Source organism: Lolium rigidum, chromosome 3, assembly GCF_022539505.1.
Source record: "Lolium rigidum isolate FL_2022 chromosome 3, APGP_CSIRO_Lrig_0.1, whole genome shotgun sequence".
Classification (NCBI taxonomy): Eukaryota; Viridiplantae; Streptophyta; class Magnoliopsida; order Poales; family Poaceae; genus Lolium; species Lolium rigidum.
Genome location: NC_061510.1, coordinates 387,227,801 through 387,240,641, shown reverse-complemented (window position 1 = coordinate 387,240,641; position 12,841 = coordinate 387,227,801). Strand labels below are relative to the sequence as shown.

Genomic DNA, 12,841 nt, shown 5'->3' with positions numbered 1-12,841 from the left:
TATGGTTTTGTCGGAACCTAGAAAATAACTTATACTCCTCCTTTTGTGCATAACCTCGTTTGTCTAGGATCAAACTAACAAACACAAAGAAAACATATAATTGCACAAGACCGGCACTTTACAACAATTTTATAGTGCCACATGAATCCGATAACACAATATAATGTTCATGGCATCTATTATTATCACAAGAATGAAAATGCACTACATGGTGTGTTGATGCCCGACAAGATCTACACCATTCATAAATTTGAGATTTCTGCCGAACTTCGATGAGTAATTTTATGAAACATAGATCGTACTATTTTTTCGAAAATCGACCCATGATCCAGCCCCTGACATCCATTTTAAAATATAAGGTTCTTTGTGTAAATGTTTTCGAATAGATCCAACAGTAGAGCCTCGGTGGACATCCATAAAACAAAATAGTTTTGTTTTGCAAATTATCGGGAAACAATGTAACAAAAATCATAAAAGTTCGGGTGGCGCTGCATAGAAAACAGCATATGTGTGGAAAATCGGTGTTGAACGGAAGAGCTGCAAGAAATTGTGTTTTTTTTTTTAATCTTGCACTCTATCTTTGTGGCATTGTGTTTGATTTCTTGGGTCCCAACTGCAGAGGGATGTACTAGAGATTTTAGCAGGCCGCACTAGTATATCACAATCCCCATCACAGCAAAATTACTGAATTAGTTTACTGTACAATTGTACACTAAAAAAGTTTACTGCTGCTGGGTCACGGCTCGCGCCACGGTGGGCCGTGTCGAGTCAACGCCACGAACCCACGCCTCCTTCTCCCTTCCCGCCACTATATAAGAGCAGCAACTGCTCATCGCTATGCTCCCCACCGCCCCCGCCGTGCACAGCATCACGGTCTCCCCCGCCTCCGCCTGCTGCGCGCGATCCGGCCGGCGACCAGAGTACATAGAATGGACGAAGCTCGTGCGGAGCCGCCGGCCGCCGGCATGGACGTGGACAAGCTCACCTACGAGATCTTCTCCATCCTAGAGAGCAAGTTCTTGTTCGGCTACGACGACCCAAAGCTCCTCTTCGCCGGAGGTTCGCCGCACACACCGACGGCGGCGACAGCACTGAAGGGGACTCCCCCACGAACGCAGTCAGGGAAGGTCTGCATCCTGTCGATCGACGGCGGCGGGCGCGCCGCCGACGGGCTTCTCGCCGGCGCGGCGCTGGTGAGGCTGGAGGCCTCGCTGCGGCGCCGCACCGGGGACCCGAAGGCGCGGCTGGCGGACTTCTTCGACGTGGCCGCGGGGTCCGGCGCCGGCGGCGTGCTCGCGGCGATGCTGGTGGCGCGCGGGGCCGACGACGCGCGGCCGCTCTTCTCCGCGGAGGACGCGCTGGCGTTCCTCGTGCGCAGCCTCCGCCGCGGCTGGTCCTCGTCCTCGTCCACCGGCGGCGGCATCCGCGCGCTGTTCCGCCGCCCGGCGGGCGCCGCCTTCCGGAAGGTGTTCGGCGAGCTGACGCTGCGGGACACGGCGCGGCCGGTGCTGGTCCCGTGCTACGACCTCGCCACGGGCGCCCCGTTCCTCTTCTCCCGCGCCGACGCGGCCGAGAGGCCAGCCTACGACTTCCGGCTGCGCGACGTGTGCGCCGCCACGTGCGCCGGGTCGGACCGCGCGTCGGCGGCCGTGGAGGTGCGGTCGTGCGACGGCGCGACGCGCATCGTGGCAGTCGGCGGCGGCGTGGCGCTCGGCAACCCCACGGCCGCGGCCATCACGCACGTGCTCAACAACAAGCGCGAGTTCCCGCTGGCCTCCGGCGTCGAGGACCTGCTGGTCATCTCCATCGGCAGCGGGGAGGGCGAGCAGCGGCCCGCCGGCGGCGCGTCGACGTCCGAGATCGTCAGGATCGCCGCCGAGGGCGTGTCCGACATGGTACGAAACTAGCGCACGTGGATTCAGTTCACCAACCATTCTCTCTTCGATTCGATCGCTAGTGTGGTCCTTGTTCTTGGTGCTCACCGCAACGTACACTTTTGACTTACGGCAGGTGGATCAAGCGGTGGCCATGGCGTTCGGGCACAGCAGGGCGAGCAACTACATCCGCATACAGGCGATGGGCTCGCCGCGGGCGAGGGGCGGCGTGGCGGTGGCGGCGGAGGAGATGCTGTCGCAGAAGAACGTGGAGTCCGTGCTGTTCCGCGGCAAGAAGCTCGGGGAGCAGACCAACGCCGACAAGCTGGAGCGGTTCGCGCACGAGCTCGTCAAGGAGCGCGACCGCCGCGCTTCCACCACCGGCGCCCCGGCCGTCGTCAAGCAGCAGCCGGCGGCGGAAGATGCCGCCGCGCCGGCGTCGTACTCCAACCTGGTCAGCCAGATGTTCACCAGCATCCTGTAGGGGCCCGATATGATGTACGTGCCGAGTGAAAATGTTCCGGCCGCCTGTAGTACTAGGCTACTAGCAGTATCTTTTTTTCCTCGTTATTTTCTTAATTTTGCTGTAGTTCTATGCTGCCATGCCCTCCCTGCTGGTGCTGGGTTTTGTAAATGAGGATTAACAAAGTGGAGTACATGGTGCGTCCCGTGATCTGTATTGTAGGATATGCATGCCTCCACCACCTCCAGATTAAACTAGAATGCAAATGCACGGCTGGTGATCGATCGAGTTGACTAATTTTGTGATAAAATAAGAAAATGTTCTTGAAGCACTACTAGCTGATGGAGTGGAGTACATGAAGGATGAGACGGGCATATATATAATCTAGCACTCCTACTATAATTACTAAAAGCCTAAAAAATAATTCTAGCCAGATTTCTTCAGGCAATATATGTACAGTCCACAATGCAGCTGTTGCAAGCTTGCATCAGTAGTTGCTCACACATCAGTAGCCAAGAAGGGGCCTAAGAGCATCTCCAGTCGCGTCCCCCAAACCGTCCCCCAAAGGGATTTGGGGCGCGTCGGACAAAAAAACGTTCCCAGCCGCGCGCCCCAAAGCCCTTTTTTGTCCGGCGCGCCCCGATACGGTGTCCGGCGTCCCGAGCCCGTCCCCGTCCCACAGGGGACGCACCGGGCACGCCGGACACAACGAAATGAGAGGCGAGGAGGCGCGGGGCCGACCCGTCAGCCGGCTCGGACGCTCAACCGCCACATACGTAGCGACGGTGCGGTTGACAGGAAGCGGAACCGTCGCATTGGCAACCGCGTCGACGACGCGCCAACCCCGCCGGAATGGAGCGCCGACTCCTCGGAAGAGCAACCGCTGCTCTCTTCGACTTCGCGCCGCCGTTCATCCGCGCTCAATAAGACCCGTACGTACGCCGTCATTCATCCAAGCCTCCATCCGACACCTCCGGCGACGATGAGCTACATCTCCCGGCTCCCGTCCGACACCTCCAGGCGAGGGAAAGCCTGCTGGCCGGCGCCATTGGTGGGACAAAGCCGGGACGCCGAGCAGCGGCGACGATTCCCCGCCGCCAGTTGACAGCGAGGAGGAATGGCTGGGCTGGGAGGAGGAGGAAGAAGAGAGCGAGGCCGCGGCGGCGGCGGTGGCCCGTGCGAAGGCAAAGGCGGCCAAGGCCAAGGCCAAGGCGCAGCCGACGAGCACCGGCGATGACGACGCGTCGAGCGCCGACACCGCCTCTTCGGAAGAGGTGACGAGCAGGAAGCGCCACCGCGATGACGACGACAAGGCCCATCAGCGAAGAAGAAGAAGTAGATAGTTTATATGTATTTAATTATATTTTTTCGAAGTTTTATATATAATTTGTTTATGTTCAACCGATCTGAATATTATTAAATAATTTCTTTCTAGCCAAAAAAAAATACTTTTAATGTTTGGGGGCGGCGTTTGGGGGACGCGGCTGGGGAGCGACGTCCCCCAAACGCGGCACGAACAAAACACGTCCCCCAAACGCTCGATCCGGCGCGGTTTGTGGGACGGTTTGGGGGACGCGACTGGAGATGCTCTAAGACTAGTTTGTTCGTGGCACTCCACCTGCACTGAATCAGATGAGAATTCAGTCTTGTCAAACAAGAACATCCATCAATCGCACGTACGGCTGCCAAACGTTTTCGTGCCACTTCGTAAACAATGCGTTGCCGTGCTTGGAATCAGTGCAGGTTATATGGGTTTCAGGTTTCACGGACAACTGTGCCCACTCGGAGTTCACTCCTGCTACCTACGAGTTCCAACTTCTTCGTAACTCTGCAACGCAACCACATTCAGTTTTATGCAGACAAAAGACTGTCCAGTTCACTGTAAGAACATACTCCAAGCTCACTGCTGCAAAGTTGCAATGTCAAGTCAGGAATGATAGAGAGCTCGACTGAAATTTTAACAGAATTTCATAAACAATGTAAACTAAATGTCCCAACTCAACTCAATAAGGGTGAAGTGACGCATTCATGATGATGGGATGGACATGATCGAGGGCAATTAAGCACGCCAAACGCAGGAGAGGAGACATGTTCTGGTGCAGGCTCGAGAGGGATCTGCTAGACTGCAGCTTAGTTAATTAGCCTGCTCTTCTGTTTTTTAACACGAAACACGAGGCGGGCGAGTTGACGGGTTCAGCCGCAAGGTAATGGCTTCTCTGATACGGCGAAATAGGTGGCGATCTCACCGCAAGATGAACCCCGCTACGTGGAGCCTGGAGAGCTGCTGAGCTGGGCAAGCTTTATGGCTTTTGTTTCCAGGTACTTTATGGCCTGAGAATTCTAGCTGATCCTCCTCACGGATGTTACACCTAGGCCATGTTGTTTTACTTTCAGATCATGAATAGCCTACCCGATCAGGGAGTGCGGCGTTTTATACACCCAGCTACATGTAACTCGTTTTTTTGAAAAAAGAAAGAAAACAGCATTTGAAGTTTCACGGTATTCAGAAAAATTTTAGATGTAGGCGGAAATGATGTGTTCTGTCAATGTCTATAATTTCAGCTCCAAACAGATTGCATTCTAGCCTGTGCAAGAATGACAAAAGTGATGACTAGCCGTGACAGTGCAAAATCTAAAACATCTCAAATTAGTCAGATTTCATAATTTTTTTCTGGCCCAAAATATAAGATATTTCGAGTTGAGATACATCATTTTCAACAAAATGTCACTTTATACTCTTTCAAAAACCAAGATACGTGTAAATTTGCAGTTTTCGATCCGATCAAAACTACACAGGTGAAAACAAGAATCATAGGGAGGACCCATGCGAAGAGGGTCTAGACTCTAGACCGACATCATCTCGACCCTTAACACCTTAAGTAGATGGATGGAGTAGTTTAACAGCATTACTAGACAGAATCATCATGCAAACCACCAAACCGGACCATGCTAGGCGATCAGATAAGCATGCACAAAGCATAATGAGAGCTCAGCTAGGCCACAATTTACACGCTACTACCAGCAAGTACCAAGCCAGCTAGTGGCGGTGTTGCTACTGCCAGCAAGTACCAAGCCAGTGCCGGTGGTGCAACCGTGCAAAAGTGGAGAGAAGGCCTGAGCCAGGAGAGGATAGAAAATTCACTGTGCACCTACCACTCCACACCACTGAATTCGCTCCTCTCTTCTCTCTTCTCAAGGATGAAAGATCCAAGTTAATGTACTGCTTGCTACAGGATGAAGATAGGCTCCCTCCTGATCACCGTTCAGGCCGGCGTCTACCGGAAGACCATGGCATGACCGCAGGAACCTGCAGCACCTGTGCACCAGATGCCATGAGCTCTTCAGCATCGCCATTTCAGGCATTCACCACTAGATGATGATGCCCAGGCTCTGCAATGCCCACGCCGTGGTCTTGTCTCCCTACTGCTTTGGATTCCAGGCATGCATAAACAGGTAGGTACATAGGCCACACGTGGAGCTTTACTATGCAAATCTGCCCATGGCGTGCCTGCATTTGTATATGTAAAGTAGCCAAGCATCTCTGCAAACAGGGATGGAGCCAGGCAGCAACTTGCAGCTTAAATGGGTTTAATCTAACCTCACTCCTTCGCCACAACAGATCTAATCTAATCACCAACTTTGCAGAGCAACTTCTTGGAAAGAGGTGTGGTTGCCTATTGACTACTGTTACTAAGAAAAATAAAAAACATCTGCTTGGTTCATCCAAGGGGTAGGGTTAGTTAAGCAGTTAAAGTTTTTTGGTACTTTCTGTTATAGTTTAGCCTGGATGGCAGGCGCTGTTTAGAGATCTACTAGGATCTTTAACCTCAACCACATGCGGGGTTTGACTACAGTAGGTTTGTTTTTACTAACATTTGTAGCCTGTGTCATAGAGGAGTCACATCTTTGTTTCTTAAGGGGGTGCTAGCTATGAGTTAGACAGTTTTAGACCTGCAGTGGTTGTCTAGGAATCCTGTTCTGCATCCCTATAAGAATCCCACGAAATTAGCTTGGACATACAAGACTGTTTACATCGTTGCCTTTCTTTGGATTACTTGTTGTCCTCTTCAGTTAATCTTGTACTGATCTATTTCTCAACCAGATCAACTTTGGTCTTGTAGCTGTACAGGGTTACGTTATATGCGAGCCACAGCCGACAGCAGTGGCTGTATTCATCATTTATTAGAGGACATATACATCATCCTAATTGCCAACTATAAACGATAAATACTCCAAGAAAGAAACACAGCCGAGAAAACGAAGTACTCAGAGGGTTTTGCTGAATCAGCTGAACGGAGGATGACTGCTTACTTGACAAATAATTGGGAGGCCTGGACCATATGCATATGCTGCGTCTGTTTTCCTTGCCACGGGCTTCGATTCAGCTGGGACCTCCTTGGACATGAAGCTTTCGGAACAAGTGCTGCTCACCTGCAAGGACCATGAGTGCGCACGAAGAACGCGCGTGCTGACAGGTGAGGTATAACTTGTAGCAGTTTGGATGGTTCTCACCAGAACTACAGAAAACAGAGCAATAATACTTGATGTGTTACGCAGTCTATATTTTCTTCACGCGTGTAGTATATATGTAAGTCTCTGCCTTCAAAGTTACAATGTCTATAGTATAACATAGTTTAAATTACGAAGAACGGTCTTATTCAAACGCATTGGTTCTCAGAATTTGCACCCCGGCGAACATATACTCAGAGGAGACACAAAGGCAACTCATTCGAAATAAAATGGCAATGGTTTAACTTTATTGTTTGAATGATGATTTAGTTATATGGTAACAGAAATTCAAAACGGATAGTGTAGGAAATAAAAAAAAGATACAGCCCCAGACTTAGTTTGCCAACTATTCTCAAGCAACTCAAGATATACATAAAGATCTAATGTATTTTTCTTGTCAAACCCGTACTGTTCAACCAGGAAATACTAGAGGTGGTTTTAAGAATTACACGGAAAAATAAACCACTAGTTCAAAAAAAGAAGGCACCCAGACTACAGATTTTTAGTCGGAGGGCCTTTCCAACAAGAGGAGGGAATAGTCAATTAGTAGGGTTAAATTCTTCACTTACATTTTGATACTCTTGATGCTTTGCAGAACTCGTCTGGAAATTTCCATTCCATATATCCTAAATCCTTCAATAAGAGGAAAACGGAAAACCCAAATATATGGAAAAATACAGAATTGCAGAGTATAAGACTGATAAACTGGCATACTACTTAAAATGGTAGTGTGTATATATTCTGGTCTTCGAGAACCATTATAAGACGTCACATTCAAGAAAAATAACATAAATGGGAATGAACAATAGCAACTAATAGCCACCAAATAGCAGTATAGCTTTATTAAAGCAAAGCATACACATAGCACTGAATACATTGGCACACACAATAGCAAACTGAATTCATCACAGAAGTAGTTAGACAACTCAGACCAAGAAAATAATAATTATGAAGTTTGGTTGGGAGAAATCTTTCTACCTGAACTGTGAATTTACTCTTATTTATGTTATTAGGTTATTAGGAAGCATCTGGTATCGTTGCTAGAATATGAGACACTGAAATTTCATAGATAAGCTCCATATGGTATCCAAATCTGGCAGTTTGAAGTTGGCGGTCCACTGACACTGGATCTTAAAGACAGAAAATGATAGTGGTTCCTAAGTGACGAACAACAAGTTTATAATTGTACCAAATCTATAAACGTTTCCAAAATGATTTGAATTATGAATTACTAATAGAATTTTAATATGAAACATATATTCAGTATGAAATTTGCTACTTCAAGTATTAGAATATCATAGTGAAAAAGCTTTTTCTACTGAAAGTAAATGAAGCCATATTGTATTAACTAAAAAGAGACCTCTAAATTTGTACTCAAAGAAAAGGTTTTACAAACATGTCCATGTATCGAAAAAAAGCAAGTTATCCAAAGAAAAAAAAGGCTATTGTGTTGTGTAAAATATATACCACTAGGAGATTTGAGACCAACAAACCTTATAAAGCTTCATCAGCTATACATGCTCTTTTATTCTAGTGAACTTACATGTTCGGCAAGCATGTCCCAAAGACTAGTCTCCTAGGTCACTTGCATGGCAAGAATGTTCCCTAACACCCTAATTTCCAGGTTTCAACCCTATATTCCAGACATTTTCCATAGCTCAGGGACATGATCTAGCAGTGTTTGGTGACCTTTCAGAGCTCCTATATGCTCAGTTTGGTTAGCATGTCACCTTTCAGGGCCTCATATGTCTGTAAACCAAGACTGTACATTAGTTGTGATTTTGTCCCATAGCAGCATAACAGAGAAACTCCATGTCTGTAGACATAACATGCAAACTTATAGACACATCACCGAAGGACATATGTAACATTCTTGGCATGAGCATCAGAACTTATTTCTTATTTCGCATTAGTAATATTCAACAAACAATATGGCTCCCATCAGGGACATGATTAATTGTTTCTATACAAAATAAGTGCATCTCTAAAATCACAGATGCACACATAAATACAGAACAAACAGGAAACATCATGACTTCCGTTTCAGTCAAAACTCACAAGTCACAATCCTGATGGCAAGTTTAAACATCCAAGGATTTTAGAAGCACCTCTTGTGCCACTAAGAACAGCCCCTTCCACACTTGGACTTGCACAGAAATCTCCACAAATAGCCAACCTAATACTCTTCTCCCACACACACTTATCATCACCGCCAATAGAAACGGCCGGGAAAGCACCACCCCTGCAATTTTGTTGGTGCGAAGTACAAATATGAAAGGTATTGTTATATATTTGAATAACTAAATATTATTCAAACTAGAAGAGCTGAAGAGAAGATCTAGAAGACCGACCATCTATGAGCTTTCATAAAAATTGGTTGTGGAATGTTCAATCCTGTTGCCTGAAATTCTTTGAACAATTCTTCTGCCACCTTAGAAAGGGCATCTGCCGATGGTTTGCGGGGACCCATACTGCTTATTACCTTAGAAGCATACTCAGTGGTTGAACGTAGCACCCACGATTGACTGTATAGAAAGAAGTAAATCTAATGAAATTGAATTATATCACGTAAAAAATGATAGTGCACACAGAAGAAGCGCATACATGTTAGGAGGAACACATGCACGTCCCGGCTTACTACTGTCACAAAATGCCCAGCTTAGAGAATCAGATTTGTAGAAAGAAAACCCTTGGACAGGTACCTGAATGAAAACACCAAGAACGATGAACAACAATGGTCTATAGATGTATGAATCAATATAACAGGTGACTGCTTATACCATAGCCAGAGGCTCCGAGAATGCTAGCATCAGAGCAAAACAGGGGCGGACTGGGATATCTTGAAACATTGTTGACAAATGTGGAAATGCTGACAAATCTGACAAAACATGAAAAGTAAAGGTGACGATCCATCATACATCTGTGCAATAATCACTACTACTCAGCAATTAGTAGCAATGTTGTAATTTAATGAACTAGCTAAGTGAAGCCTTTCACTGAAATATGCAAGTTCTTTGAAGGGAACCTATATTGTACCCTTCGAAAACAATTTTGTCTAAACATAGTAGCCAGAGAACAAAAACATGATTTCAAATTCCTGGAGTAAGAATGGGACATGGATTTATAACCCATACAGTTTATTCTTACACTTTGACTGGTTAGCATGTGCGGCTATCCTGATTAAAAATAATGATAGCTATCCTGATTTATAGAACTGGTCTGAAGATGGCATGTTCTTCAAAAAAAGAACTAAAGGCAGGTAACGCAATAAACTTGATTTTTTTTCTCGGGCAAACACACGAAGCTTGTCATGTGGCAGTAACTAGTGCATATTATGCAGAAGAAAATGGCAGAGGAATAGAACAAACCAAGAGGTGGCGGTTTTCCAGTCAGCCCAGAAACCTTTTGTGATGCTACATTCTTATCTGTTGCTACCACATAATCAAAATTGCCAAGATCTTTGCCATCCATACTAGCCAGCGACCATGAGCTTGTATCTTGAAGCCAATCCATCTTTCCGACTGTGACACCAAATTTGGCCATCACACCTGGCACAAGAGGCAGCAAGTATGAGCATGAAGAATGTGTGTACTTTCTCTATCAGTAGCAGAGAATCAAATATTTTGCAGAGAGTCCGACCATCCTCTTGACACAAAGATTTGCATATTGAGTTCATGCCCGGAACTCCCACATACTTCTTAGTTGTCCCCTCCTGCAAGGATATATTCCGAGGAGCGAATGTTAATGAAAGTGCCGAGTCAAGCGTATAGCAAAATTAACATAAATGATGATAATCTGCCCCACCTCCATCTTCTGATGATGAGCAGGAAATAATCAGGAGATCTTCATACGGAAAATTGTAGGAATAAAATGGAAGGTTGGTCCAACTAGTTGATTTCTAGGTCCAGCATCGAGAAGCAGAAGCAATCGCGGAAGGATGCTACAACTCAAGAGTTGCTCGCGCGTGTTCTGGGCGTCTTGAAAGAGAACGCTGCGTTCGATGACAACGCCCTTGCTGCCTTCATTGACAAGTTTAAGACCCCTTTGTCGCCTCGTTCCATCGCGATGCTTGGCTCCCTTGTGAAGAATGTGGAGAAGGTGAAAAAGCCCAAGGGCAACAAGGTCGGCGCCAAGAAGAAGGCGGTTGAGATTACATGATGGATGCGGTTCATGCAACCTTCGTGTCGTGTTGTCGAATAGGTAGCACTTTGTCGTTGACAAGTTGGTCGATCTTGTTGTGTGGTTGTTCTAGACTTTGGGAGTAGTCTGCATGTCGGAGGTACTCAAGTTTGTATGGTTTTCGATCCGGTTTTCCTTATAAACTGGATCATTTTCCTCTCTTCTTATATGAATAGCCAGAGCTCCTGGTGTTTGCTCCAAAAAAAAGTAATGACCCGATTTGGCAACTACTCCCTCCGGTCGGATTTAATCGACGCGGAGGGAGGGCTGTGCAGGCATATCATTGGCGGACGGACGCGTCGATTAATTGCGTCCAGAGGTAGTAAAATTTAGTCAAGTATTCTAGGTTCTCACTGTTTCGTTTCCAATGTCATATGTGCTGACAAGGAGTGGGTATGAAGCTTCAAACCTTATCAAAATCCCTGAATTTTCCGGTCTCCCGATCGAAGCACGCGAACATGGCCTTCCACTCGGCGACGAGCCCGCGCGCCTCCCACCCGCCCACGACCCGGGCAACCTCGTCGTTGCTGACGGCGAAGTACGGCGCGCCGTGGTCGAAGCGCAGCTCCATGCCGTCGTCCATCACCTCCCTGCGCGCACCCCGGCCCACCAAAAGAGAGCACCAGTCAGTCAGTCAGAGCCGAAAAGCGACGCACCCCGCGGCAGCGAATCGGGCGAGCACCTCCGCTGCGCCATGCGGCCGCCGGCGCCGCGGCCGGAGTCGAAGAGCGTCACCGCCACCCCGCGCGCGGCCAGGAGCGACGCGCACACGGCGCCCGTGACTGCGATCGGGGAAAAAAGGGGGCGACAGAATCAGGAATTCAGTGGCAGTTCTGTGTTAGGGGGGATCGATCGATATGGGGCGCTTACTTCCGCCTCCGATGACGGCGACGTTGGCCGCGGCGGCGCTCATTGTCGGATGCTTCCCGGCGACGGCGACGGCGAGGCGTCCTTGTCGGGGTTGGGGAAGGAAGTGTGGCGCGGCGGTGCGCGATCGAAACGGAGGCCTTTTTTGCGACGAATTTGTTATTTTTTTTTCTCTCAGTCACAGCATTTGGTGGTGTGATGGAGATTAGCCGTTGCACAGCGGACGTGGCGCCTCCCCGACCTTTCATGTGTATTTTAGGCTACACAAAAATAACAAATTATGTGAATCTGAATATAGTGATTCAAATCTCCAAAAATATATCAGACTTTATCATTTTTGTGTAGCTCAGAAAAAAAAATTGTAATTAAGATTTTGTAAATTAGTGGGATACATCACCAACTCCTTTTAGAATTTTATTAAATAATATTTTAAAACACATAACTATTATTTTCGAATTTTTTTAATACGGTAAGAGCACTGGTGCCCAGGATCCAAAATGATTTTTCGCCAATACACCCCCTTGTTGCAAATAGCGCTAGTTTTGTTTTAGTTGCAAATATTGGTAAATGTTGAAACATGGATCTATAGAATTAAGGGCGTGTAGAGGCAGTGCCCCAGACAAACCTACGCCGATCCAATGCTTGGGTATCCACCGGTTTATCTTTCAATAGCTAAGCCTCCACCGACAGAGGTAAAACAAAGCAAAAGGTGAGATCACCAACTCCCGCAATTGCAGCTACGGAAGTGTTCTCATCCAAGGCATAGGAAAACAGCCAAGGAAATTTGTCACGAGGTACTTCTCTATTTGACCAGAAATCCTTCCAAAAAAGAACCGATGTGCCATTGCCTATTTTACATTGAGAGATACTTGTTTAAGATTCCTATGCCACCAAAATTATCCTTCCAAAAAAGGTGAGACTACATGTAGTCACCTACGAAGCTGAATAT

General features: G+C 47.4%; 2 protein-coding genes across 2 annotated transcripts; one reads left to right on the top strand and one right to left on the bottom strand.

The window, feature by feature from the left end:
* Nucleotides 1–940: 940 nt before the first annotated feature.
* Nucleotides 941–2,358, top strand: LOC124697602 (patatin-like protein 3). Its single transcript, XM_047230169.1, has 2 exons — nucleotides 941–1,895; nucleotides 2,011–2,358. The coding sequence occupies exons 1-2, from the start codon at nucleotides 966–968 to the stop codon at nucleotides 2,356–2,358; spliced, it is 1,278 nt and encodes a 425-aa protein (XP_047086125.1). The 5' UTR covers nucleotides 941–965.
* Nucleotides 2,359–8,725: 6,367 nt separating this feature from the next.
* Nucleotides 8,726–11,958, bottom strand: LOC124700736 (renalase-like). The gene is made up of 9 exons (XM_047232818.1): nucleotides 11,896–11,958; nucleotides 11,708–11,807; nucleotides 11,435–11,615; nucleotides 10,486–10,558; nucleotides 10,215–10,394; nucleotides 9,627–9,724; nucleotides 9,451–9,548; nucleotides 9,198–9,371; nucleotides 8,726–9,088 (listed from the first exon to the last, which is right to left on the bottom strand). The coding sequence occupies exons 1-9, from the start codon at nucleotides 11,936–11,938 to the stop codon at nucleotides 8,908–8,910; spliced, it is 1,128 nt and encodes a 375-aa protein (XP_047088774.1). The 5' UTR covers nucleotides 11,939–11,958; the 3' UTR covers nucleotides 8,726–8,907.
* Nucleotides 11,959–12,841: the final 883 nt, after the last annotated feature.